The following is a 23,901-nucleotide window of genomic DNA, read 5'->3' as shown; positions in this document are numbered from 1 at the left end:
CAACACAATAAAGATTCGTACCGGTACAGCCTTTGGCACAGGCAAGTCTTCTACAATCCTCGTGACCAGATTTGGGTTTGGACCTGCGTTCAACGGAGAGGCTTGTCCGAAAAGCTCATTTGTCGCTATTTCGCTCCTTATAAAGTCTTGTGGCGCATCAGCGACGTTAACTGCGACGTACTCATACTCCGAGATGAGGTACTCCCACAGCAGAGGCGGCGTCAACTGCCCCATCCAGAGGTCATGCATATTGTGCACATGAAGCCATATTTTGCACAGTGACCCCCATCTTCTTCAAACTTTTTGTTTTGTGCATATGTGTACTTGTGTGCGTGCATCTTTTAAGAAGGGAGGAATGCTAGGCGGCACTCGGGCACAAAGACATTGATGCTTGTGGCGCTCTAACTGCAAGACATTGAAGTACGCTGGCTCCCCTCCTGAAGGACAGGCTGCGAAGCTGTCTGGTCTAGTTCTGTGCTGTTCTGTCTATTTCTTCTCACCAACATCATGACAGTATTCAATTTGGTAGCAAAGCCAGCCTAATCATACTTGGTTCACTTTCAGAAAAAATGAGCCACCGCAGTGGCTCAGTGGTTATGGCACTCGGCTGCTAACCCATAAGATGCGGGTTTGATCCCGGCCACAGCGGTCACATTTTGATGAAGGCAAAATGCTGGAGGCCCGTGTACTGTGCAACGTCAGTGCACATTAAAGAACCCCAGGTGGTTGAATTTATCTGGAGCCCTTCACTACAGCGTCCCTCATAGCCTCAGTCGTTTTGGAACATTAAACCCCCATAAACCTAAACATAACCTAAACTTCCAGAAAAATGTGTTCACTCAGCCCTAGTGACATGCAACATCTTTTATTTAAAGGGGACATGGCTATGAAATCATAAAAAGTGGCCAAAAAATTGATTTTTTGAAAATTTTGGATTTGCTTGTATGCATCATTTATTATACCATAATGAAGTTTCACTGCTAAAATCGACCTGGAAATACTTTAAAAAACTGTTTCCTTAATCATGGCAGGTTTGCATTGTGGGCAAATGCTTGAAAAATGTTTTTTTTTTTTTCTGCTATGGTTTTCCCAATTGATCCAAATTGATTGCAGTGGGTATAGCTACTTGATCTGGCGACAGTCTACAAGCTGTAATGTAAATATACCCCAGGGTTATCCAGGGCTTTTTCAAACTACGCAAAAACAGCAAACTTGGCTTGGTGAGTCTGGAAGTGGTGTGCATCGCATCTGTGGAGGTTCCAGCGAAATTTACCTTTGCTCGGCGATTGATTATGAGCTTATGGAGATAAGTTCTTTGTGCAGAGAACTGTTCTTTGTGCAGAGTGCTGTGTGTGTCTTCTGTGTCCCTTCTGCGTCCGCGTCTTTTGCACTGTTTAAAACAAGTTAAACTGTTGTTCATCCTCAGCCAAGGGCAAGGGAGCATGTAACAGGGATTCAGTGCACGGTACTGTGGGAAATTTGAGAGGAATTTCTCGCATATCACAGTAGATTGTGTGCGGTGCTGTGAATAGAGCAGATGGCTCCCTTTTTGCTGATGATGAAGGAATTGTCTCCGTCCACGGCATCTGCTAGGCATCGTTAATATGCTTTTCTGGAAGGAGACCGAAAGTGCAAAGAAGCATGTATAAAAAGCATTGCCTTGGTGAAGGTGTTCATTTGACGACAAAAAAAAGTGTTGGAAGAAGCTTTTCGGAGTGTAGGATGGTTTAGTGGTTTCTGTAACAAAACAAAGTACTAGTGACCTGACACAGGTGATAACGACCAACGGGTTGACGAACGGCACGAAAGAGAAAGCATAAGACATTCTCAACACCTATGTTGAGCTGGAAAAAAAAGAAAGCTTTCATGAAATCTGTGACTGAAAAGCAACCTAGCTTGTGCAATATTGTTAGTAGTGCACAGTAAAAGTTGTGCAATAGAAGCTACATTAGTGATATGCAAAATATATTGGTTTGATAAATCACTGTGTTTGTCCATTCTTGAAAAAAATAAAATGCTATTGGCGGATTCTTGAAAGTCCTTGATAACCCTTGCATTTCGGAGCTTGGAACCAGTGTGAACCCTGGCCTAGCAGTTATCGCTATAAGATGCGGCCTTCAAAATGCAGATAGCCCTACTTTTGTTGCCAGAGCCAGAGGATGCATGGTTAGAGCAGCTCTCAGTCTCTTGGTTTTTCAGTGTCTGCTGGACAGCCTGACCGTAACACTACTGAGACAGTCAGCAAAAAGAAACAAAGTGTCACCTTACAGGGCCATGCTTGCCCATTTCTGTCCATCTGGTTTCTTGGCAGTGTTAAAAGTATGTAGGGATGAAGGCATCTGTTACAGCAGGTCTAATCACTGGCAGTGCCACAGGAACGTGCTGGTGTACCTCGCAGTTGCAAGAATCAACGCAAGACTGTGCTATACACAAGAGGGTGCTATGTGTGGAATGGCATTGGTATGGACAGATGGGATGGCGGAGGAATAAAATTTGTTGGCATGGAAGCCACGCGTGTTGGACTTGTGTCAGTGCCCAGTGTGACAGCAGTGCTGTAACTATGCCATGCAGTCAGCTAGCCAAAACGGTGACCTTTGTTAAGAATGGCCCAGGTAGTGAGTATCAGCTGTAATGAGTGCACTGCCAGGCTCACTGCTCCCTGGTATTCATGGACGTGTGCCTTGTGTTGCAGAAGAGCCAGACTAGCTTCAGCCTTGCTGAAGCCGACTGCTTTGAGCGCCTGCCAGGAGCTGACCTGCGGATGGCGACGCGCCTCAGTGAAGCTCTTGAGTTCCCGTCGGGCTGGGAGGTGCGGCAGGGTGTAGCCGACTTTGCCTATGAAGTCCTGAGTCAAGCCAAGCCCCACTTTGTGGAGCCGGCCCTTGGAGATGAGCTAGCGCGGTTGGCACTGCGACTGACACGGCTGGCAACTTCTTGGGATGCCCGCAAGGTGTGTTTTTCAACTCAGTGTTGTTGCCTGGGAATTCTGAGGCCAAAGCAAATTGATGAAACCTCGACATGGAAGCTCATGCAAGATTAGCAGCACAGTGGCATTTGGGGGTCGATCCTAGTATTACTAGTTGCATTATGCTCACTGCAGGGCAAAGACCTCTCCCAGCAATCCCAGTGGTGGGAATGCAGCGCCAACCTCCTACATACTGCTACAAATTAGTGGTTTTTTTAATGAAATTGCACAAGGCTGCGTCATAATACTATTTCAGCAACCAAGAGCCGTGCCATTGCTAAGAGGTTGAGGCTACTGCCCAGTGTGCACAGCTGCTACTGCCTAATGTGCAGAGGCATGACTTTGGTACCTTCTCCTGATGTGTGGTGAGTAGTGGTGGAATCCAGCTCTGTCCTATTTCGTGGTGAAAGAACATGCAAAGAAAAAAATTGCCTTTGAGAGGCTCGAATTTTGCAAAGTTCAGGTCCTGCTAGATTTATAGGGCTCTTAGCACCATCACGTGTCCCATAAGTACAATGAAAGCACGTGGGAAAGGTTTCAGACATTCTGCAGCTGATGTAGCTAGATTCCACAGGCCTCATTCGCGCTCGCTGGCTGTAACAGCGCTGCCAATATCAGAGCTTCCGATTTGTTTGTATAATAGGCCGTGTTAGTTCAACACTTCAGTGTCTAGAGAGTTGGTCATTATAAGTAGAATTTGTAATAAACTGAGCCACTTCCAATGATGGAGTGGCATCCTCCGTGGGTTGGCATACGGTGGCCACATTGTGCACGCTTGTGTCGTTGCCGGATGTCTTCCGCCACGTGAGCTTGGATTATACATTATGGTGTGAGGCATCCAAACAGAGTGTCTTGGTGGCAAACACTTGGGGAAGAAGCAGCGATGCGCTTGGGAAGCACACAGCAATACTGAACCCATCAGTGGAGGAAGATAGCAGTGCTCCTTAGGATGAGGACCGAGCATGCATTGTAAAACGTTTGTTGCAGGAGGCGTGCCCATGTTGGACTGCAAGAAACCTCTCATAGCCTTCTGCAAACCTGCGAAAGTCACAATGTAGGAGTGCAGTCACATGCCAATTTTTAAATCCCGTGGGATTTTTTATTTAAGTTTGAAAAAGAAACCATGCTAAAGTGACATTACAGGAAGAACTGAAATGGGTGTTTCTCAAAATTCCATGCAACTTCTGCGCAGAAAAATTTGCACTAATGTTAATAGTACAAAATTTTGCTCATTTTAATTTGTTGCATAGCAAGTGAATTTGGGGGCATTTATAAAAATATGCTACCTTTAAAAAGGACAGCTGCCCACGACCCTGCACCATTCATAATCTTTGTGCAGCGTGTTGTCATTTATTGAACTATGGCAATCTCACTATAGGTCTCCTCCTACAAAACTCAGTGAAGCTGTTCTGATGTGGCAGTTTGGGCACCTTGGTGTATTGTTGGTGCTGCTCTAAATTGAATTTTCACCTGCTGCAAAGCATGCTCCAAAATGCTGTTGGCTATTACTGCCACTGGGGTCAGATTTGGAAATCTATTTGCCACCCAGCTCTGTGCTGCCTCTCGTGCCGTTGACAGGCATTTATGATTTCACTGCAATGTGGGTGCACTGTTTCCAGGCATGTTGTGCCAAGGAGGGAGACACAGAGCAGCAGGTGCACAGATTGCATCTCATGCCGTCCTGTGCCTTGCCGTGTCCTCTACTCTCGAATGTCGTGGCATAGCAGCATGGGTGTCCATACTGGTTTGCACACTGGGGCTGCAGGAGCCCACACCAGACGAGTGACGAAGAGGCATCATTTGTCCACTTGTGCCTTTGTCTTTCCACAATTAGCTTGGCATTATTTCCTACACAATGCACAGCTCACTAGCCCCCAATCTTGCCCTGTTAGAGAACGACAGACCAAGTGGACAGTGCCATCTTCAAGCTGGTTTCACTTCATACCCAGCACACAGTGTTAGCATGTGTGCAGCATGCTGTGAGAACAAACCATGCAGTGTGTGTTGTGTCAGGTGTACCAAAGGACCAAGCAGCTTGGTGACACCACTTCTGACACCTAGCTGGTGGAACTGAGCGATTGTATAATAGCACTTGAAAATACAAAGGTAAAAGAACAAAAAGAAATGAGCGTCGGCATAGCCATGCTGTCCACCCTAGGGTTGCAAACCTTGCTAGCCTTTGCGGCTGATGATGAACTTGCTCGACATTGGGCTCCACTGTGCGAGATAAATTTTGTTTCTTTGTGACGTTTGATTGAACCCCTTTGTAACAGACACACACTGAAGAGCAGTTTTTGTCTCTTACATGAGAGATCTCTTGTGAGCAGGGTTTCGTGTTCTCATTATTTATGAATCTGCTCCTATTTTGATAATGCCACTCAGTGACTTCAAGTTTAACAGAACAGAGCTCTTGACGTTTTTTTAACCTGTTGTACAAGTTTATTAGCTGCAAAAGCTGCTGTCTGTTTTCGTCTAATACTTGTCACATGGCATTCCTGAGAACTATTTGTGTCTGCCACCAGAGCTGTACTTGTTGACAAGCGTTTCTTATTAAGCATTAGTGGTTTTTTGGTTTGAAGTGAATAGCAATTTTCTTCGAATAATTTCAAACTCTTCTGGCACACAGAAAAGGTTGAACGACACAATAGCCATTTTCAAAATTATAAATTTTTTGAACGCACGAGGCCATTACATGAAAAAAAAGTGGGCAAGTGCATTGAAGCTTTGTCAGACTCATTGAAGCTGTGTCGACTTTTTGCAAAGATGGCCATCGCAAATTGGGGGAGCGGACCTACATGCTGTGCCGATGTATCTGTGGGGTGTGGGACCCATATGTGGAGCTCCAGTTAAGGGGGGAGAGGCTATTAGAAAAAAGTTTTGTTATTAATGCAAAGCACAGGTATAAAATTTTCAAGGAACATGCATTTTTGCGTGCTGATTCCAAATGCGAAATCGAATTTTATGTAAAACAAGTCCATGTGCACTTAGGTAACATTTTGCTTAGAGCTTTCAAAATATTTTGCCGCAGAGGAGTTGCTAAAATGCATGCTATTGGTTTCTCTTGAAATCAAGGGATGTAATAAGGGTAAAATCATCATCCTACCTGCTATGAAAGTTGAGTTTTAGGATTTTGAAGTTGCCACTTCAGAAACAGGAAAAGAATTGTATTCCATTCCTGAAGTAACAACTTCAAATCCCTGTATTTTTGGATCAAATCGATTATCGAATTGGACCAAATATTTGAAATTATTGAACATATTTCCACATGCCTACCTTTTACACTTATTTGCTGCAGAAGATAACAATGCTACTTTATTTGCATCCACTCAGTCTCGTGCCACACGGAGGCTTGCATCCTGACATGGGGGAGTGCACAGACGTGTGGTGGGGGGTTAGAGTAGAGGTTCAGCTGTTCAGTAAAGTAGTACTACTGTAAACCCTTGGTAACTGTGTTTCAGACAAACTGTGTTCAGATATCAGCAAACAACAAAAATTATCAATGTACTGATCATAAATTGAAGTAAGCCTTCTGTCTAGCTTTGCATTTCAGTGCTACTAAAACCATGCTACTTAAATTGGGCACTTAATTTTAATAGAATTAATTTCATTTAGCAGCACTTAAGACATAGCCAAGCCATGAAGCATTATCTGCACATATATATTCAAGCAGCACACAGACTTCTGTGACTGCCAACAATAAGACGAAGGGTGCAAGGTGATTGGCACTTTGTTCAGCATGTTTGGTATTTGGGTGTGTGGAGCAGGCCCGAATTTTGTGTAGTTAGGTTCTGCGCACTGCTCACTGTTCACTGACACATTTGATCTTTGCAGTGCAATAGTAAAAGTGCGGTTTGTTACATAGCGGTTGTATATTCACGGCTGAAGAGAGCATGGTGTGATCAGCCTGAGCAGGCACCAATAGGCTGGGGGAGCACGAAAGTGGTGCCTGTACTGGCAGATGGCTTTGAGAGCGGGAAGTTTCGTGTACCTAGTTGCAGGTTCCTATGTACCGTGCATGGTAGTCGGTGAACAGAAAGTTTTTTCCCCCACAGCTGCTTGAGAAATTCAGAGAGCATTAGTGGCTGCATTCTTGCTACTCGATGCCCTGGGCAGGCCACTGGATGTGTTCTTCAACTGGTGTTATGCAGACCTCTTGTGTGGCGCCTGACAATTCTTGTGCAGCCTGGAAAATCTTGTTGAGGACGTTTTTTTGTTTCTGGAATGGAGGCTCCAGATCTTTTCATTGGCAGTGCGCTCTTAAGTGGCCACTTGTGCCGCCGTTAGCTGCTCCATTTTTGTGGGATCTCATTTTGGTTTGGCCACCCATCCATTCTGTACTGACTCAACAATTTGCAGATTTTATCCTTTGCTTGCTGCTGCATTTCCAATTGGCACTGACCCCCTTACATAGGATGCATTTTTCTTGCCAGGAGCATGCACAATGTCAGATGAATGACACATCCCGTGCATCTGCAGTCTCTCTGGTCATTGCATAGTATATCGGCCAGGCAGTTGATTTTTTACTATGCAGTGGAGGCCAGTGACATACTTATGAACCCTCTTGTACGCCTGCGTGTGGTCTCTCTTGATCTGGTGCATCTTCTTTTTGTCGAGGGGCAGACTACGAGAGGCATATGTTGGAGATTGCTGGCCTCCGCCTATCCCTAGTCTTGGCGCAGAACTGCTGCCAGCGCAAAAGATGAGGCCACTGCAGGCTTTTCTGAGTCAAGCTTGGTTATTTCAAGAAAGTTAACTCACAAGAATTTCGAGTTGACCTTTTCTGGATTGTGTTACTAAAACTTCTCTATTGGGACTAGCCCATGTTCACTCGGTTTCTTGGTTCAGCACACTGTTCAATGGATGGGTGATATCCTACAGCCTCAGAACAAACTTCATTTAGTACTTTGCTATTCCCAGGAAACTACTCAGTTGTTTGACAGAGGTTACTTGTTCGCTGTTGCTTTCACCTTTGCGGGGTTGGGCGTTTTTGGCTATTTATAGTGCAACGCAAGAACTTTGCTTCTTGTGTGTTAAACTCACACTCCCCCTCATTCATCTATGTTCTGCAGTAGCTGAAGAGCTTTCTTCAGCTGGTGTCAGGCCATAACTGGGAATATACCGCTCGTGTTGCGGACTCTGCCTTTGACGCGCAGTATGAGAAGTCACCAGCTGACCCAATTCTCTACCATGTGAACTGTGATGTCCGGGGTATCGTGGTGTTGTCAAGGTATCATGGCCGGAATGGATGCTGTATTTTGCTACGTGATGAAAGATACAGAGACCACCAAGCAGGCTTAAAGGGACACTGAAGAGGACAAATTATCCAATTTTTGTTTTAATAAGACTTGGTTGTATGGCCCTTTCTGGCCATGTTAATGTTTATTTCGCAGCAAAAGCTGTGAAAAATGAACTTGGGAATGCTTTTTTTCTCCTCACCACTCATTTCAAACTTGAGATGTTGAGTCAGGAAAGAACTCTGTGGCTGTCATCTGGAAGTGAATGGTGGCAGAGGCTAGCATCAGGGATCTCAGCACGCAGAACTGCATGTCCTGATGTCACTGCAGCTTACTTGCAAAAGCAGCTGCTGGTTGTGACAACTGTATTTCATTCTTCTACCTTTTTTTTGTAGCTTATAGGAGCTCTGGATGCTAGCATGAGTAGCCTCTTTGTCAAGAAGGTGTTGTATGTCCTCAGTCAAGATCGGATACAGGATTGCTCTCAAGATTGTGCCTTGACTGCAGCGCAAGCGGTGTGCCAAGGCCTGGCTGGCTGACTCGGGCCGTGAACGGAACCTTGACTTATGGACTGAGTATGGCCTGCTGCTTGTCGACCTTGGACAGCCGCAAGACGCTGCGGCCATCTATGAGAAGGCCCTTGACACGGTAGGCTGTAGTGTTTGTGTTTTCATTTCTGTTTATTGATGCTGCATTCCAGTGGGGGGAAGGAATAGATACAGTCGATCCCAGATATATGTGCATGCATGCATGCGCGTGCGCTGCATAAAGAAGGTACATTTTGATCAGACAGTCTTTCAAGCATTTCTTCCTTTGTTAACTGCAGGAAGTCATTGTAAAATATGACACCGCATACTCTATTCAAATTGGTTTATTCATAAAGGAGGTTGTGGCCAAGTACTTCTCCTGTTCTGGTGAAGGAGTGCGTTGCCAGTTCTGGTCACCAAGATCAGGCTGCACCCCAGGCCTGGTTGTGAAGTTCCACCGACATGCAGAGTATTTTTTTTTTAATTCCGGTGGAGAATTGCACGTCACCGGTATTTGAACCCCAGTCTTCTTGCACACAACGTGGATGCTCTACCTCTATGCCATCACTGCACCTCCAATTCCAATAAGGAAGGGTGTTGGGCAGGGAGACATGATTTTGCCAATGCTATTCACCACCTGTTTACAGGAGGCATTCAGAGGCCTGGACAGGAACTAACAGTTAGGGATAGGAGTTAATGGAGGATACCTAAGTAATTTGCGATTCACTGATGATATTGCCTTGCTGAGTCACTAAGGGAATTAATTGCAAATCATGGTCAGTGACTTGGAGAGGCAGAGCAGAACAATGGGTCTAAAGATAACTATGCACAACACCAGAGTATTGTTCAACAGTCTCGGAAGGGACCAGCAGTTTACAATTGGCAGCGAGGTGCTGGAAATGGTAAGGGAATAGGTCTAATTAGGGTAAGTAGTGGCCACAGATCCAGATCACGAAAGAAAAATTAGAATAATTTTTAGAAGAATATAAATCAGAATTAATTAGAATTATTCTAATTAGAAGAAATAGAATAGGATGGAGTGCATTCGGGAAGTTCTCTCAGGCTGTGATTGGCAGTTTAACAATAACCCTCAAGAAAAAAGTATATAACAGCTGTATCTTGCATGTACTCTCCTATGGGGTAGAGACATGGAGAGGCCTTTGCCCTGCAGTGGGCGTAGCCAGGATGATCATGATGATGTTGATGACAACGACGATGATGATGATGGGGCAGGAATGTGGAAGCTAACGAAAAGGGTTAAGGACAACGCAGTAAGCTATGGAAAAGAAAATGATAGGTGTAACATAAGCAGGACAGGAAGCGGGCAGAGTGGGTGAGGGAACAAACGCGGGTTAATGACATCCTAGTTGAAATCAAGAGAAGGTATACGTAGTAGGGACTGGCAAAAGTCTAGTTGGGCGGATGAGGTTAAGAAGTTTGCGGGCATACGGTGAACGCACATCATCACATAAAAATGTTAAATTTTGTCCAAGTATCATAATTATGAAGCATAGTTTGGTGACATTATGCTTCACAAAATTTGAAATTTTTGACTCAGCCAAACAAAAAAAGCAGCATAGCTCCACAGTATAGTTCTTTCTGAATTCAATGGCGTAAGAATTATTGACATTGCAACATTTGACATTGCTGAAAGTATTATTGACATTGCTGCAACATTAAGCGCCAGCGCTACTTCACATGCGCTTGGCGGTGGCATAGGTCCGTCGCCGCTGTCGGACTCATCACTGTCGGTTGTGCTCACCACATGTGAGCCCTGCGACGTCTGCTGACAGCATGCAGTCTCAGTTATATCGGTGTCACTCAAGGGCTCCAACATCTCGACACTGCTGTCCACGTAGCTCGCGGCACAAACAAAGAGCATGACAGTGGTGGCCGAACTTACAGTTCGTGTGCGCTCAGCTTTTTTCTTTTCTATTGTTTTACATCTCTAGTAAATTTGCAGCACGTTGTACTCGCTATGGGCCGACTTCTGTCTACGAGGAGCGGTGTCAGCCAGGGGCTCCTAGTTCGAATCAACGGTTGCAGATGCCGATTTGTTCAAATTATCGAGATTTCCCCATTGAAATGCACAGGTCTGTGCTGGGATCCAGCCGTCAGTTTGAATTAACTGTAAGTTCGAATTAACCAATTTTGAATTAACGAGCTTCTGCTGTAAAAACTTTCGTAAGGCTAGCCATGCTGGCAAAAAACACGGAAGCTGAGAAAATAGCATTTGAAGAGTGTGCGCCAGCCATTCGGAGGTCGTTGTAAAGGCCTTAAAGAACAGTGGAATGCAGACGTTCCAAACATATTTCACTGTAGTGAGTAATACCGGGCAGTGGGGAAGAGGCCCAGCTTACAGCCAAAACCAAAGACGGTGGCCATCAGGGATGCAGTCGTGAGAAGCGACAGGCGCGAAGTCCCACCGCATTTCGCTCCGAAATCACCATTTCCGGGTTTCGTAGGCGGGAATATATAGATATTTTAATAGTTGGAGGTCAAATTTAGATCTTGAAACTTTTTATGCAGCAACTTTAGACTGTATTGATCCTGAATATGCCATTTTTGCAAAATGGAAATTTTGAAATTTTTATAATCATTTCAAGACCCGTGTCTCCACTTAAGGGACGGACATGGGTCTTAAGATGAAAATTTTTATTATGAGAGATACCGTAACAACATTAGGTATGTACATGTATTTTGTCCTCCTGTTTTCAGAAATATAATTACCGTATTTACTCGAATATAAGACGACCACGAATGTAACGCGAGGGGTGACTTTACATGCTGCCCAGCGGGAAAAAATAAAACCACGAATGTAACGCGAGGCTTAAGGACGCAAGACAAAGTACCTTTATAGACATCGTGGCCAACAAGTTTATTCATCTTCCTCGCATTAGGAGGCTGAGTTCTTGGAAACGGAATCCTTTTAGCTATCGAAGTCTCCCAGTAACTTCTGCCGCATAGATGTTGTTCGCCGCAGAGAGAATCCATTTCTGTTCATGAAAGTTTGGGCCCACCCACGAGATGCTCTGAACTTCCCATCTCCCGAGCAATGTCTAACTTTCCAACAGATCAGCTCGACACTGACCCCCATGAGACGGTTGTGCTGCTCGATAATTAAGTCCGCCACTTTTTTCTGCAGCTCGACGTGATGGCCGTGGCGAGGACCTCGAAATCCTTTGTGGTTGGGTGCACAATTAAAAAGCCCCTCCCGCTCCAGCCGCCTTCCACAGATGGTTGACTCGTTGAGGTCAAGTCTTCGAGCTGCCGCAGAATTCTCTATCTTTTCAGCTAACAGGATCGCTTTTCTCCTAAAACGACCGTCGTACTGAGCACGACACATTGCCATCGTGCACACTGAATCAATACACCGCGAGCGACGCCACAAGAACACGATGCAATGACGAACTGAGCGGGAGGTCGCAACAAACACAAAAAATTACAGAGAACAACACTTTGACTTTGGATGGATGAGGATTTGGCTTCCGTGGTACCCATGTTAACAGCATAAGATCGCAAAACTGCGGAAACCGAAACCAAGCTGATTGCTTGAAATGGCTGCACCGCGGCATTGCTTTAGGCCAATCGAAGTGCGGTTTTCAATTATAACGCGAGGGTAGACTTTAAGGGGAAAAATATGGGACGACAAAACTCTTGTTACATTCAAGTAAATACGGTAGTTTCAATATATATCACAATTAATTTCTATATACTGAAAAAAAATTGGAGGACACTTAAGCTTCACCTTTAAGAGTGGAACGCGACAGCGTGTGGCAGGGAGTCCACGGAACGCTATTGCCCGTTCGCGCGATGCCTTGCCCGTTAGACAAATTGGTCTGCTACAGAAGCGCTGTCAGTCGCCTTGCTGAAATGCGCGGGACTCAAGTTGCAGTCGTAGTTCGTCGGCACATTGTTCTCGACAAACCTGATGCCACGAACGCCAGCATAGTTTCCGTGCCGAACTAATGGGCAGCAAGCCGAATGGGCAGCAAGCCACCAGGTCCATGGTGAACGCACTTTGGATATGCCCTGGGTTGCTCACCGCATGAGTCCTGCCTGCACTGCCCCACTGCGCCCCACTGCCCCCAACCAGAGATAGTCACTTCCTTTCCTTAAAATCAATTTTCATTTCATTTTCCTTTGGGTGTCCACAGAGATATGTGAGACAGGCCTGACTTCCTTTCCTTAAAACCAATTTTCATTTCATTTTCCTTCCCTTGTGGGGGTTGCCCACTGAAATATGTGACAGGGGTCCCTTCCTTTCCTTGCGCTGCTGTCCAGTGCTATCTGTTGGGGAAGTGGTGTACATTGCGAGGAGGAGAAGGAGGGATTTTTTGCTCAGGGCTGGTGATGCTTATGGCCCAGCACACTGGCTTTTCTGCGACATGAGCTCCTTAATGCTGTCGCATTAATAACTGAAGCCTAATTTGGTGAATTCTTAAGGTCCATTAAGACACTTTACCTCAACATTTCTTGGTTCCGATTGAAATGAAGATGCAGATAAAGACTTGCCATATGGAGCTATGCTATATATGTTGTTATTGAGGCACATCATCGTATAAAAAGATTCAGTCGTGTCGAAGCACAATAAATGTGAAATATAATTAGATGACGTTGTTCACAAAATTTTATATGCTCAACTCAGCCGTAAAAAACAGCATAGCTCGATAGTTTATTTCTTCCTGCAGTCAACAGTATAAGATTAATTGAAATTGCACCATAAAAACATCACAGAATCTTCCATAAGGCTACTCATTTGGCAAAAAGCATGAAGTTGAGAAAATCGCATTTGAAGTCTACGCACAAGCCAATCAGAGGCCTCAGAAAAAGGCGAAATATGGGTGTTCTGAGAGGATTTCACAACAGTGAGTAATACCAGGATGTAGGGAAGAGTGCCACATTTTGAACAAGGCCAAGACTGTGGCCATTGGGACACAATTGCGGGAAGTGATGGGCATGAAGCTCTGCCACATTTTGCTCCAACATCACCATTTCAATGCTTTGGAGGCATTAGATATATAAATTTTTAGTTATTGGAGGTTGAATTGAACCTTGAATTTTTGTAAGTAGGTATTTGAAATTAACCCGAATATGCCATTTTTGAAAATCGAAATTTTCGCATTTTTTTTGCCATTTCGAGATCTGCCTCTTCCTTTATGCCAATTTCTCTTACACAGTGCTGAACATTTGCTTGTTCATTCAGACACTGCCTGTGTCCCCTGTGGTTAGAGAGTAGAGCCACCATGGTGGGTTCTTGTGAAGGATTGGGATTTCGCCTGTGGAATTATCTGCCATGGTTGGCAATATTTTGTCTGGTGCATGTGGGTTATACGTTGTGAACAAACTAGGAGTGGGCAAGATGGTAAACAGGGAGTCTCAGAGTATACTCTCACAGTATACCATATTTACACGAATGTAAGTCGACCCCCCCCCCCCCCCCCCCCACATCACATTTCAGAAGAAAAAAACCTGGAGGTCGTTTAAACTTAGCCTTTAATAATAGAACACGATAGCATTATCCTGCGGCCGCCACTTATCGCCAACCGCTGTCGGCTGCCGCGCGCGGGCGTGCCCGTGGGCACATTCCAACGCGAAAATGTATTAATCACTGGACTGCTCGTCCACACTTGCGCCATCGTCCTCACTAGCGCTGCTGTCGTTATGGCTGCTGTGGTCCCAGAGCACATAGTTCTAACGCCACCATGCAGTGAAATCCCGCACTTCGCAAACAGCCACATCAGGACTTCGCTTGGAACAGCTGAAAATTTTGCCTTGCTGCAGCTGCCACACCTGTATCACCCGTTGCGGACATCGAACTTGCGGCCCGGCGCACAGTTGTTCGTTTCTTCGGCGTAAAGAATGACAGCCATCTCGAATGTAGCCGTGAACGAGCACTGGTCGCTTACTGGATCCGGAGCACAAATGACGAAGCACTACATTAAATAGTTGTGAAACGCGGCCGGCAGTAGTCGAATGAGTCAGAGCCAAAGAGAAACTACGCGTGAGCGGCGTTGGCTCTTCCACCAGCTATCGATACTCCCCGGCACCGCTGCCGTTCCGAGTGTCGGTGCCGCCGCGATTGGAACAGCGGCCCTTCCATCAGCTACTGACGCTCCCTTGAGCAGTGTGGTGCGCAGTTGAAAGTAAAAAAAAAACTTGGAGGATGTCTATTAAGAGTTAAGAGTAGAAAGCGAATGCATTATCGGGCTGCCGCCGCTTGTTGGCAGCCGCAATCTGCAGCCACGTGTGGAGGGTGGTGGGGTGCCTGTTTGCTGCTTATCGACAGCCGCCATTGGGCGCCATGCTCGGGGAGGAAATGCTGGTTCTATGCATTGACATAGCCGCTGCTCAAGGCCAGCACCAAGAGCGGCGCGACGGAGCCGCGCAGCAGAAATGCAACCACGCTGTAGCATGTCTGATAGCTCGTTTGTCTCGCCTTTATTCATGGTGTCATGCTTTGGTTTTGATTGTAAGTCGACCCCCCTACTTTGGACTTTCAAATTTTGAAAAATGGGTTGACTTACCTGCAATCATGTAAATATGGTAATTTCTCAGTGCTTGTGCTCATTCATGTCTTCCTTCAACCCATGCTGCTCCAGTTGAATCTCGTTATAACAAACAGTGATGTAGCAAATTATCAGTTATAGCGAACTAGATACAAACTTTGGTTGGTCATGCTTCATTTCAGTGGCATTTATTCTTTTATAACGAACAAGGCTCAAAACTCGAAAGGTAGCACACAAAAAGCAAAATAAATAATGGAAGCCAATTCACAACCGCACTTTTTTTCTATCTTTTGAAAAAGTTGCGGAAAGTTTGTCCGTCTGGCACAAAAATTGCGCGTTTGGCTGGTTGTGCCACGTATGAACAGAATGCAAAAACTCTGAAAGCTTATGTGATGACAAAGGGCCGAAGGGCAGCGCCACTTGTCCGGCAGTGAAGAATGACAAGTGCAGCAACACTGGCCACTGGAAGGCGGCAGCGAGTTGGCATCACCATAGTGTCTCCTCTTGCACCGGTCGAAGCGCCAACGAAGAGGAAGGCTATCTCACTCGAGACAAAGCTGCAGATATTGAGAGCTGTGGAGAGTGGCAGCAAGAAAAGGATGTTGCATAGGAATTAAGCATTCCCCCAAGATCACATCCTTCAAATAAATGAATGCAGACCTGTTTTGTCAAATGAACTTTGTTCTGTTGTAATTCAACCTCCCCATATTCTGGTCTATTTTGTTTGAAATGCCACAAGGAGACAGGTAAGGATCACCTCGTTTATAGTGGGTTCGAAGCCAAGAATAATGCAATTTAGTATCTAGACTATATGTGCGAGCCAAATTGCGGATTTGTCAGAGTCGATACCTATGCCTACTGTTACAACGAATATTGCATATAATGAACAAATTTATGGTCCCAATGCTACTTCGTTATAATGATGTTCGACTGTAGTTCTATAGTGCACAATCAATAAGGTGATGTCGGCATACAGGGGATTTTTTGAAAAGTTTAGCATAAAGCTCAGACAACTGCCAAGATGTTTGGAATTCTTAACCAGTGACTGCTGACCGTACAGTGCTACTGCAGCTATTTTGTTGGGACAACTCTGCCTGAAGATAGTTCACTTAGGCTGCTTGCTGGCCAGTGGTAACCACCGGATTTCAGTGTAACTGGTTGAAGTTGAAGGGGATGTAGAACACGACAGTCTTCACATGACCTCTTCTCTTTTATGGGTCTTATAGTACTATCTGTTCATTCACTCCAGGTCTTTTTTTTTTTTAATGTGATAGCATTAGAAGCCTCACTGAAAAAAAAAAAAAAGCATCAACTAATTCTCAGGTGGCACCACCTGCCAAACATGGAAGGTGCAGGAAGGGCAACCTGGGTGTCACAAACATACCATTCGTGTCTGGAAAAGGCACCAGAATCCTTGAGTGCTATCGCATTGCCAACACATTATGGAAGCTTGCGTGGAAAGAAAAGCTCCCAGACTTCCTGCCTCGGGTGAAGTGACCTCACTGCCACCCTTGGAGCGTTCCCCCATCCAGTGTGGTGCTGATCCCTGCCAACGTGCCCTAGGCAACTGTCTTTGGAGCTTCCAGTGGCAGCATACTACAAGGCTGACTACCCTGTGCAGATAGCAGCGTAAAATAACTCCAGAGAATTGGTATTTAAGGAGGCAGTGACTGATTTGGTTACAGTGAGATTCTCTCATGCAGGTGTCGCGACCTGGAGCACTGGCCGAGTGTCGCGGCGACATCTGGCTCCTGTTGGCCACCTACCTCAACCTCCGCCTGGGCGTCCTCCACCCTGAGGAGGGAGAGGAGCCTGTCGACCATGCATCAAGTTTCAGCAAGGACCAGGCACTGCTTGTCCTATCATGGGTCGAGTCTGGCCGCAAGTTTCGCGATGTGCTGGCGAGTCCCCTGCAGCCATCGGCCCTGCTCAGGGCGGGGGCTGCCATCCACACCTGCTGTCAGGACCCTTCGGGCCGCACAGCTGGGGCCGTGGGCGTTGCCTTGTGGACAAAGTTCTTTGTGTCAGGCTTCCAGGCTGCGTCCGCTCTGGCGCGGGAGTGGATGGATGCCTGCACTGGAAGTACAGAGGCCGGGTGGGTGCTGGAGACTGACAGGGTCACATATATGTGCAGAGTCGTGGAAGGTTGCTGGCTCTCAAAAAATTTCTGGCTTTTATGTCACAAACTTCTCTGATTGATTGAGAGATATTACACAGCCCTGCGGCATCATCACAACGTGCCCACCAAATTGTGAGCGAACTGCCCACCATTGCCAAATTCAGTGCAGTTGCCTCCTGCCCACTGTGGCCCTGTGAATGAGCCTTATGCGAGCTCGGGAGGAGCAACCTGGGTCTCACAAGCCGCTGCTGGTGGCTGTGACCGAAACAGCCACCTCCTGGCACAGTGGCACATTGCTTAACCACTGCACCACTCGGCGCGGAGTGCTGTGAGGACTCCACGCTCTCTTATGAATGTGATTGAGAGGATCGTGACATCATCATGACATGGCCACCAGTGGACCAATCATAATGCACTGCCAGATCTGAGAATTTGAGGACCCCCAATATTTGGGAGTTGGCCACTTGGTGGATTGAAGTGGATTAGTATAATTTCATATAATAATCCAATGGAAGATACTTGAACATTCTAGAAGGTGATGACTCATGCATACCGTATAAGGGCAATGGAACCGGTTCCAACCGGAGTTTTGGCGAGAAAATCACAAGAACAACATTAGGCGCTCATTGCAGACATCATAGCAGGCACCCTAAATGCTATTGTGTTTTCTTCTTTAAGAATGTGGCTAAGGAGGCCCTCAAGTTTTTTGTGCCATCTCAACACGCTTTCAAGAATCGTGCACTGCCGTTGTCGTGCACTGCTGGTGCAAACTGCATTGTTTAATCAAGGTGGATATCTCCACAGTGAGAGAGAAACAACTTTAATGAAACACTAGGCAGTGAACGCCAGGAGAGAAATCTATCTCCCCTGTCGCCCCTAGCCATCAGCCGGAATCCCTTGGGACACAGCAGCAGGGGCTTCACCGATGATGTCCTCCTGGACGTTAGGGTCTGGGCATCAGGGCAAAGCCTCCCAGAATCCTAGAGTGCGCGAGCTATCGTACCTAGTCGGACATGACCACACCATGTGGACCAAAGTTTCTGCTTGTCGCAAAATTTGCTCTGTGATCTGAAGACTTCAGGGTGCCACTTGCTGTAGAGTATTGGGTTGGAAAAAAATTGGCAGTGTTTTAGCTCTGGTTAAACCTGGAGTGGCGCGATAGCTACAGCTGGCCGAATGGAACTTGGTCACATGACGAACCACGTGATCAACCACGGCGCCGCGCCGCCGGCAGCTGCTCCGCACCACATGACCAACCACGTGACTGTGTGGTGGCGCCACCACGCTGAAGGCTCCAAATGCTACTGTAATGTAGTTATCGCTACAAAACATTTCGCTCTTTTTATGCATTAGCAGCACTGCCCTCATCTTCATAAAATCTGTGTGATGCACTATGCTGCCTCCACCATCTGCCCTATCCACCTTCACCCATCTCCACCCTCCATAATCCTTTACCCACCAGAAGGCCTCCTTTCATGAGTTTCTTTTTGCAGCACTAGAACGAAAAAGTTGTGGTGAAATTCAATTGAGAGATGCAGTGGAAGGTGAGCATTGTGGAAGTGAAATGTAATACTGATAATGCTGATAATGCAGATTTGTCAGACCACATCGTATGACCGCCTGTGCATTTTTTTCTGTGGCTGCCAAGGGTCCATAATTGAGAACATGCAAATATTCAAAATTCTGAATACGGTAGTTTGCAAATAGCATCTCTTATTCAGTTCATACCGTAATTTCACTATTTCAAGGAATTTGAACGTTGTGAACATTCAGAAATTACACATTTTTCTATTCATCTGGTCACGTGTCCAAACGTCAAGACATTTCGAAATGGCAGCATCTTGCACAGTTTTCACATCACTTAAGAGGGAACGCGACCTTCCTAAAATAATTTATTTCTTGATATTGTAAGCATTGTGCGTGACCCTCATCTTCATTTGTCTATATTCATCATCATCTCCCATCGTTGTCTTCGTCGCGAATGCCGCTGCCCGGAAAACTGACTTGTCCAGTTTCAGGAGGTAAAACTGCACCGCGACCTCATCCTCCAAGTCCTTCTCCGGTACCTTCCCATATGTTGTTTGTAGAAGTTGAGGAATCCTGTGGAAAGACTAACTGATACCTGCGCCGCTCTCTCGGTCATCCAATCCGACCTGTGTTTACTTTTGAAAAAAGTCCATACTCCCTACTTCGGTCCGCGTTTATGTGCTGCTAATGAGGCTCCGATACATCCTTCTGGACAGTGTACCGCTCAGATCACTACAAACGGAATCTGCCATCACATCGAGCTCGCTGTGCTGTCTTACTCCGCTTATGAACTCATTCTTTGTTGGGATTTCCTTTCATCAGCATCTGCTGTCATTACATGCGGCCAACAATCTCTCGGGGTTAGTGAAACCACCATCTGTGACCTATCTGACCGGTCTCGTCGCCGCTTGGTTGCAGCTGCGGACCATATCCTGTGTCCTGGCTGCTACGATGTCATTCCAGTTTTCTCCGCCCACATTGGCGATGGGCACGCATTGGTTGTATAGAGGTCTGGTCTGAGGAATTTTTATTGTTACGTTGCTTCTTCGTTTTGCATGTGGTTTATTGCTACTGGCTGCCTCGAACACTACGCCCAAGCCTATTATTCTTCTGCGCCAAGGATCTACTGTCGCTTCAATCACCAGCGCTCAGCCTATGGCTATTCTCTCGCTTTACAAAACCGCACAAGCAGCTTCCTCCTCTGCTTCCTTTGGCAAGACAATTTCCCCTACCATCAGCCGCGACCTCTCATCAGACCACGCCCAGGCCTTGGTCACCGTCTTGAAGAAGCATTCTTCTTTCTTTAAAATACATTCCGCAGTTTTGGGCCAAACATGTACAACCACCCATCGCATTGACACTGTCGGCTCTGTGATCATTCGTTGCCGCCCATACCGAGTGTCTAGTTTCGAACTCCATATTATCCAGGCCAGTGTGACTGACATGCTGAATCGTCACGTCATACGTCCTTTATCCAGTCCTCACCAGTCGTGTTAAATCGTCGCGTTATACGTCCTTCATGGAGTCCTTGGTCCTCACCAGTCATGTTAGTGCAGAAGAAGGATGGTTCCTTACGTTTCTGCATCGGTTATTGTGCTCTGAACAAAACTCGTAAGAATGTATACCCTTTTCCTCGCATTGATGACAGCTTTGACTGCTTACAAGGAACCAAATTTTTCTCCAGCCTCGACCTGCGACCCGTTGACTGGCAAATTTTTATGCATGAAGATGGCAAAGAAAAGGCAGTGTTTAGCACCCTGGATGGATTGCATGAGTTCAGCATTATGCCTTTTGGGTTTTGTAACACTCCCACTACGTTCGAGCACATGATTGATACAGTTTTCCGGGGCCTCAAATGGAAAACTTGCCTTTGTTACCTGGACGATATCGTCATCTTTTCTTTGACCTTCTGCAACCACCTTAAACGCCTGGATGAAGTTTTAATGGTCAAATGTTTAGAGGAATCCCCCAGGTGGAGTAGGTTTGTAATCAGGGAGTAATTACACATTGACATTCACCCAAGCACAGCTGTACGGCTACAAAGGAAAGCTATACAGCTTTCTCAGAAACTTCGTAGTTAAATAAAAATTCATCCTGGTCCGGGGTTCGAACCCGGAACCGCCGCTTCACCGGAGCGGTTGCTCTACCAACTGAGCTAACCGGGACGGCAAGCTTATTGCTTATGAATGGATGAATCTTATGGACGAAGTTTTAACTATGCTTGCAGGGGCTGGCCTTCAGCTCAACACTAAAAAAATTTTTTTTTTTGCCTCCAAATCTAATAAAATGCTTGGCCCATCGTCGGAAAAGATGGCATACGGCCTTATCCCGATAAAAAAATGCCTGCTTTGCATTTTTCACATCCGCCCAGTGCCAAAGAGCTTCGCAGTTTTCTTGAACTGCTTCCTACTTTCGGCGCTTCATCCGCCACTTTGCGTCCGATCCGATACTTTTGTTGAGTCAGCTTCAACAATTCTGCACACCGATTCCAGCGGGCACGGTCTTGGCGCTGTGCTTTTGCAGTGACAAGTTTCATCTATCGAAAGGCTTGTTGCCTGCGCAAGTCGTACTCTGACTCCAAAAGAGCAAAACTGTACCATCACCGAACAGGAGCACCTCGTCGTGGTATGGTCCGTTAAAAAATTCGCCCCTATCTGTACAGCCGCTACTTCACAATCGTCACTGACCACCACACTCTGTGCTGGTTGTCCTTCCTAAAGAACTTGTCTGGGCGGCTCGGGCGCCGGATTTTCCGCCTCTGGGAATTTGATTTTACAATAAGTTACAAATCTGGCAAACAACATAAGGATTTTGACCGCCACTTTCAACCACGTTGTCTCCTTCATCTCCAGGTTGTCCTGAAGATACCCCGTCTCCTTCCATGACAACTGCTCCCGTGCCCAGAGATCTCGCCTCCAAACAGCAGACACTTACTGCCCAATGCTCATCGATCGCCTCACCGGTGCTACGCAGCCTCCGATCGCAAAACTGCGCCGCCAACTCACCAATTTCACAATACAGAATGGCTTGCTGCTCCGGCATAATTACAACCCTCTCGGCCACTCCTGGGTCCTATTGTTCGCCGTTCCGTTCATAGCCAGCTGTTGCAAGCGTTCCACGATGATCCGACTGCTGGTCACCTGGGCTTCCAGAAGACGTACGATTGCCTTAAAAGCTCCTTCTTTTGGCCGGGTTTTTCAACCAGCTTTGCAAAATAGGTCACGTCTTGTGTTATCTGCCAACACCATAAATGGTCAACGTCTCCTTCCGCGGGCCTCTTACAACCTCTTCCTTGCCCATTCACTCCGTTCGACGCTGTCGGCATTGACCTATATGGGCCTCTGTCATTGACACCTGTGTGGAATCGCTGGATAGTCGCCACTGTGTGCTGCTCTTCCTTCAGGCTCTGCTGCAGTAATCGTCCATTTCTTTCTGCCCGCCATTCTTCTGTGCAACGGAGCTCCTCTAGTTCTTCTCAGCGCCTGTGGCAAGGCTTTTCTCTCTGCTGTCTTGGAGCAAGGTCTTCTTGCCTCGAATACCACCCACAAAACAACCTCTGCTTATGACCCCAACCCAATGGCCTCACCGAACGCTTCCATCGGACCCCTTCGGACATGCTCTCTACCTGCATTCAACCTGACCACACCAACTGGGACTCCCTGCTTCTATTTGTTACCTTTGCCTACTATACTGCGCTACAACGAACAACCCATTACTCTCCATTTTTCTTTGTTTATGACCGTTCGTTTTTCATCATGCTTGCTGTTGTCTGCACAAATCTGCAATTCAGGTTTGAGTAAGGCTATTTTAGTGATAGCTTGCAATGCCAGTCATACTCGAAGGGAGGTTCAAATTAACCGGCGCAAAACCCTTAGTGTCCGAATTAGTGAGCGTCCAACACTATAGACTGTTTGGCAGGATGTGTCACTCTGACATGTATAATGTCTAATGACTGTGCAGAGGACAAGGCCTATAGTTTGCAAAGTTCTGCCATGAAAGGCAAACCGTACTGTAGACTGATACCTGATAAAGGTTGATGCCGTCTAAAGAAATATTTCGGGCAGTGAAGAGGTTAGGGGAGGCAGCCACTCTCTTCTTCAACCAAGTGAATTAAGCTTTGCAGTGACAATGCAGTGTGTGTAATTTAGCGAGTGAAGGAAATATTCTGGTTTGTTTTGCTGCAGCCAGTATGCAAATGTGCTCACGACTGGATTCATAGTTTTATGCACTGACAAGGCAGCACTTCTATTGAAAGGCCTGGACCCTTTGAGAAAGACTCAGAAAAAAAAGAAGTTCACCAGAGATGGAATGGATGCTTGTTGTGTTACTTAACAGTTTGCAGCCACGAGATTCTTTTACTTTTTTTTAGGTGTATCAACTATGAAGCCACTCAGATTTATTTGGCTGTTTTTTGTACTTGCGAAATATTGAAATTACAAGGGCTGTTGTGACTCACCAGTGTCATCTCAGTGACAGAACAGTTCTATCTTTCAAAATGAATGTGCACCTTCGTAAGTGGAAACCTACCACCTGTAATTATGCTACATCGTTCTTGGGGCCTGTCATTTTAGCATACATATTCTGTATGAAAGGCAAGGTTTTGGTATCTTGGGCAGTTGAAAGATGCGCAGACAAAATTTCTATGAACTGACGCGACTATTTACTAATAAAAAATTTTTTCTCTTCTACCATGTGCCTGACATTGCTTTGTGATTCAGAATCTGCATGCTCGTGCACTGTGCTATTGTTGGTACATCCATACAACTTTGTTGAGGATTGCAGACTACAAGGCTGTTAGGTCACACAAGTCCAAGGGCCACGAACCCTATTATTAGCATGATGGCGGACTGCACGCCAACTGCGTGTGCTGTATGCCGCATTCTGCTTTGACTGTGAAAACAACTGCGGCTATGATTGGATAATCGCATTTCATGAAAAATAAACGTGGCTTTATCTTAATCTGTATTTTTGACTGTGTTTGCGAAGGCCACCTACTGTGAATTTTGGTTAAAACATATGC

General features: G+C 46.1%; 1 protein-coding gene and 1 non-coding gene across 4 annotated transcripts in view; one reads left to right on the top strand and one right to left on the bottom strand.

Annotated features, from left to right (window-relative positions):
- Positions 1-23,901, top strand: part of LOC144132329 (nuclear exosome regulator NRDE2) — a 383,545-nt gene that overhangs the window by 316,836 nt on the left and 42,808 nt on the right. For all 3 annotated transcript variants that reach the window (XM_077664653.1, XM_077664654.1, XM_077664652.1), the window contains 3 exons: positions 2,693-2,950; positions 8,707-8,847; positions 16,939-17,330. In XM_077664653.1, coding sequence (XP_077520779.1) covers positions 2,693-2,950; positions 8,707-8,847; positions 16,939-17,330 — 791 coding nt within the window. The remainder of the gene's footprint in view (positions 1-2,692; positions 2,951-8,706; positions 8,848-16,938; positions 17,331-23,901) is intronic.
- TRNAT-GGU (transfer RNA threonine (anticodon GGU)) lies at positions 20,973-21,046 on the bottom strand. The gene has a single exon. It is a non-coding gene; the product is annotated as a tRNA-Thr (tRNA).

This window comes from Amblyomma americanum, chromosome 5 (genome assembly GCF_052857255.1).
Source record: "Amblyomma americanum isolate KBUSLIRL-KWMA chromosome 5, ASM5285725v1, whole genome shotgun sequence".
Lineage (NCBI taxonomy): Eukaryota > Metazoa > Arthropoda > Arachnida > Ixodida > Ixodidae > Amblyomma > Amblyomma americanum.
The sequence above is the reverse complement of the archived record's forward strand: the minus strand, read 5'-3'. Positions and strand labels throughout refer to the sequence as shown.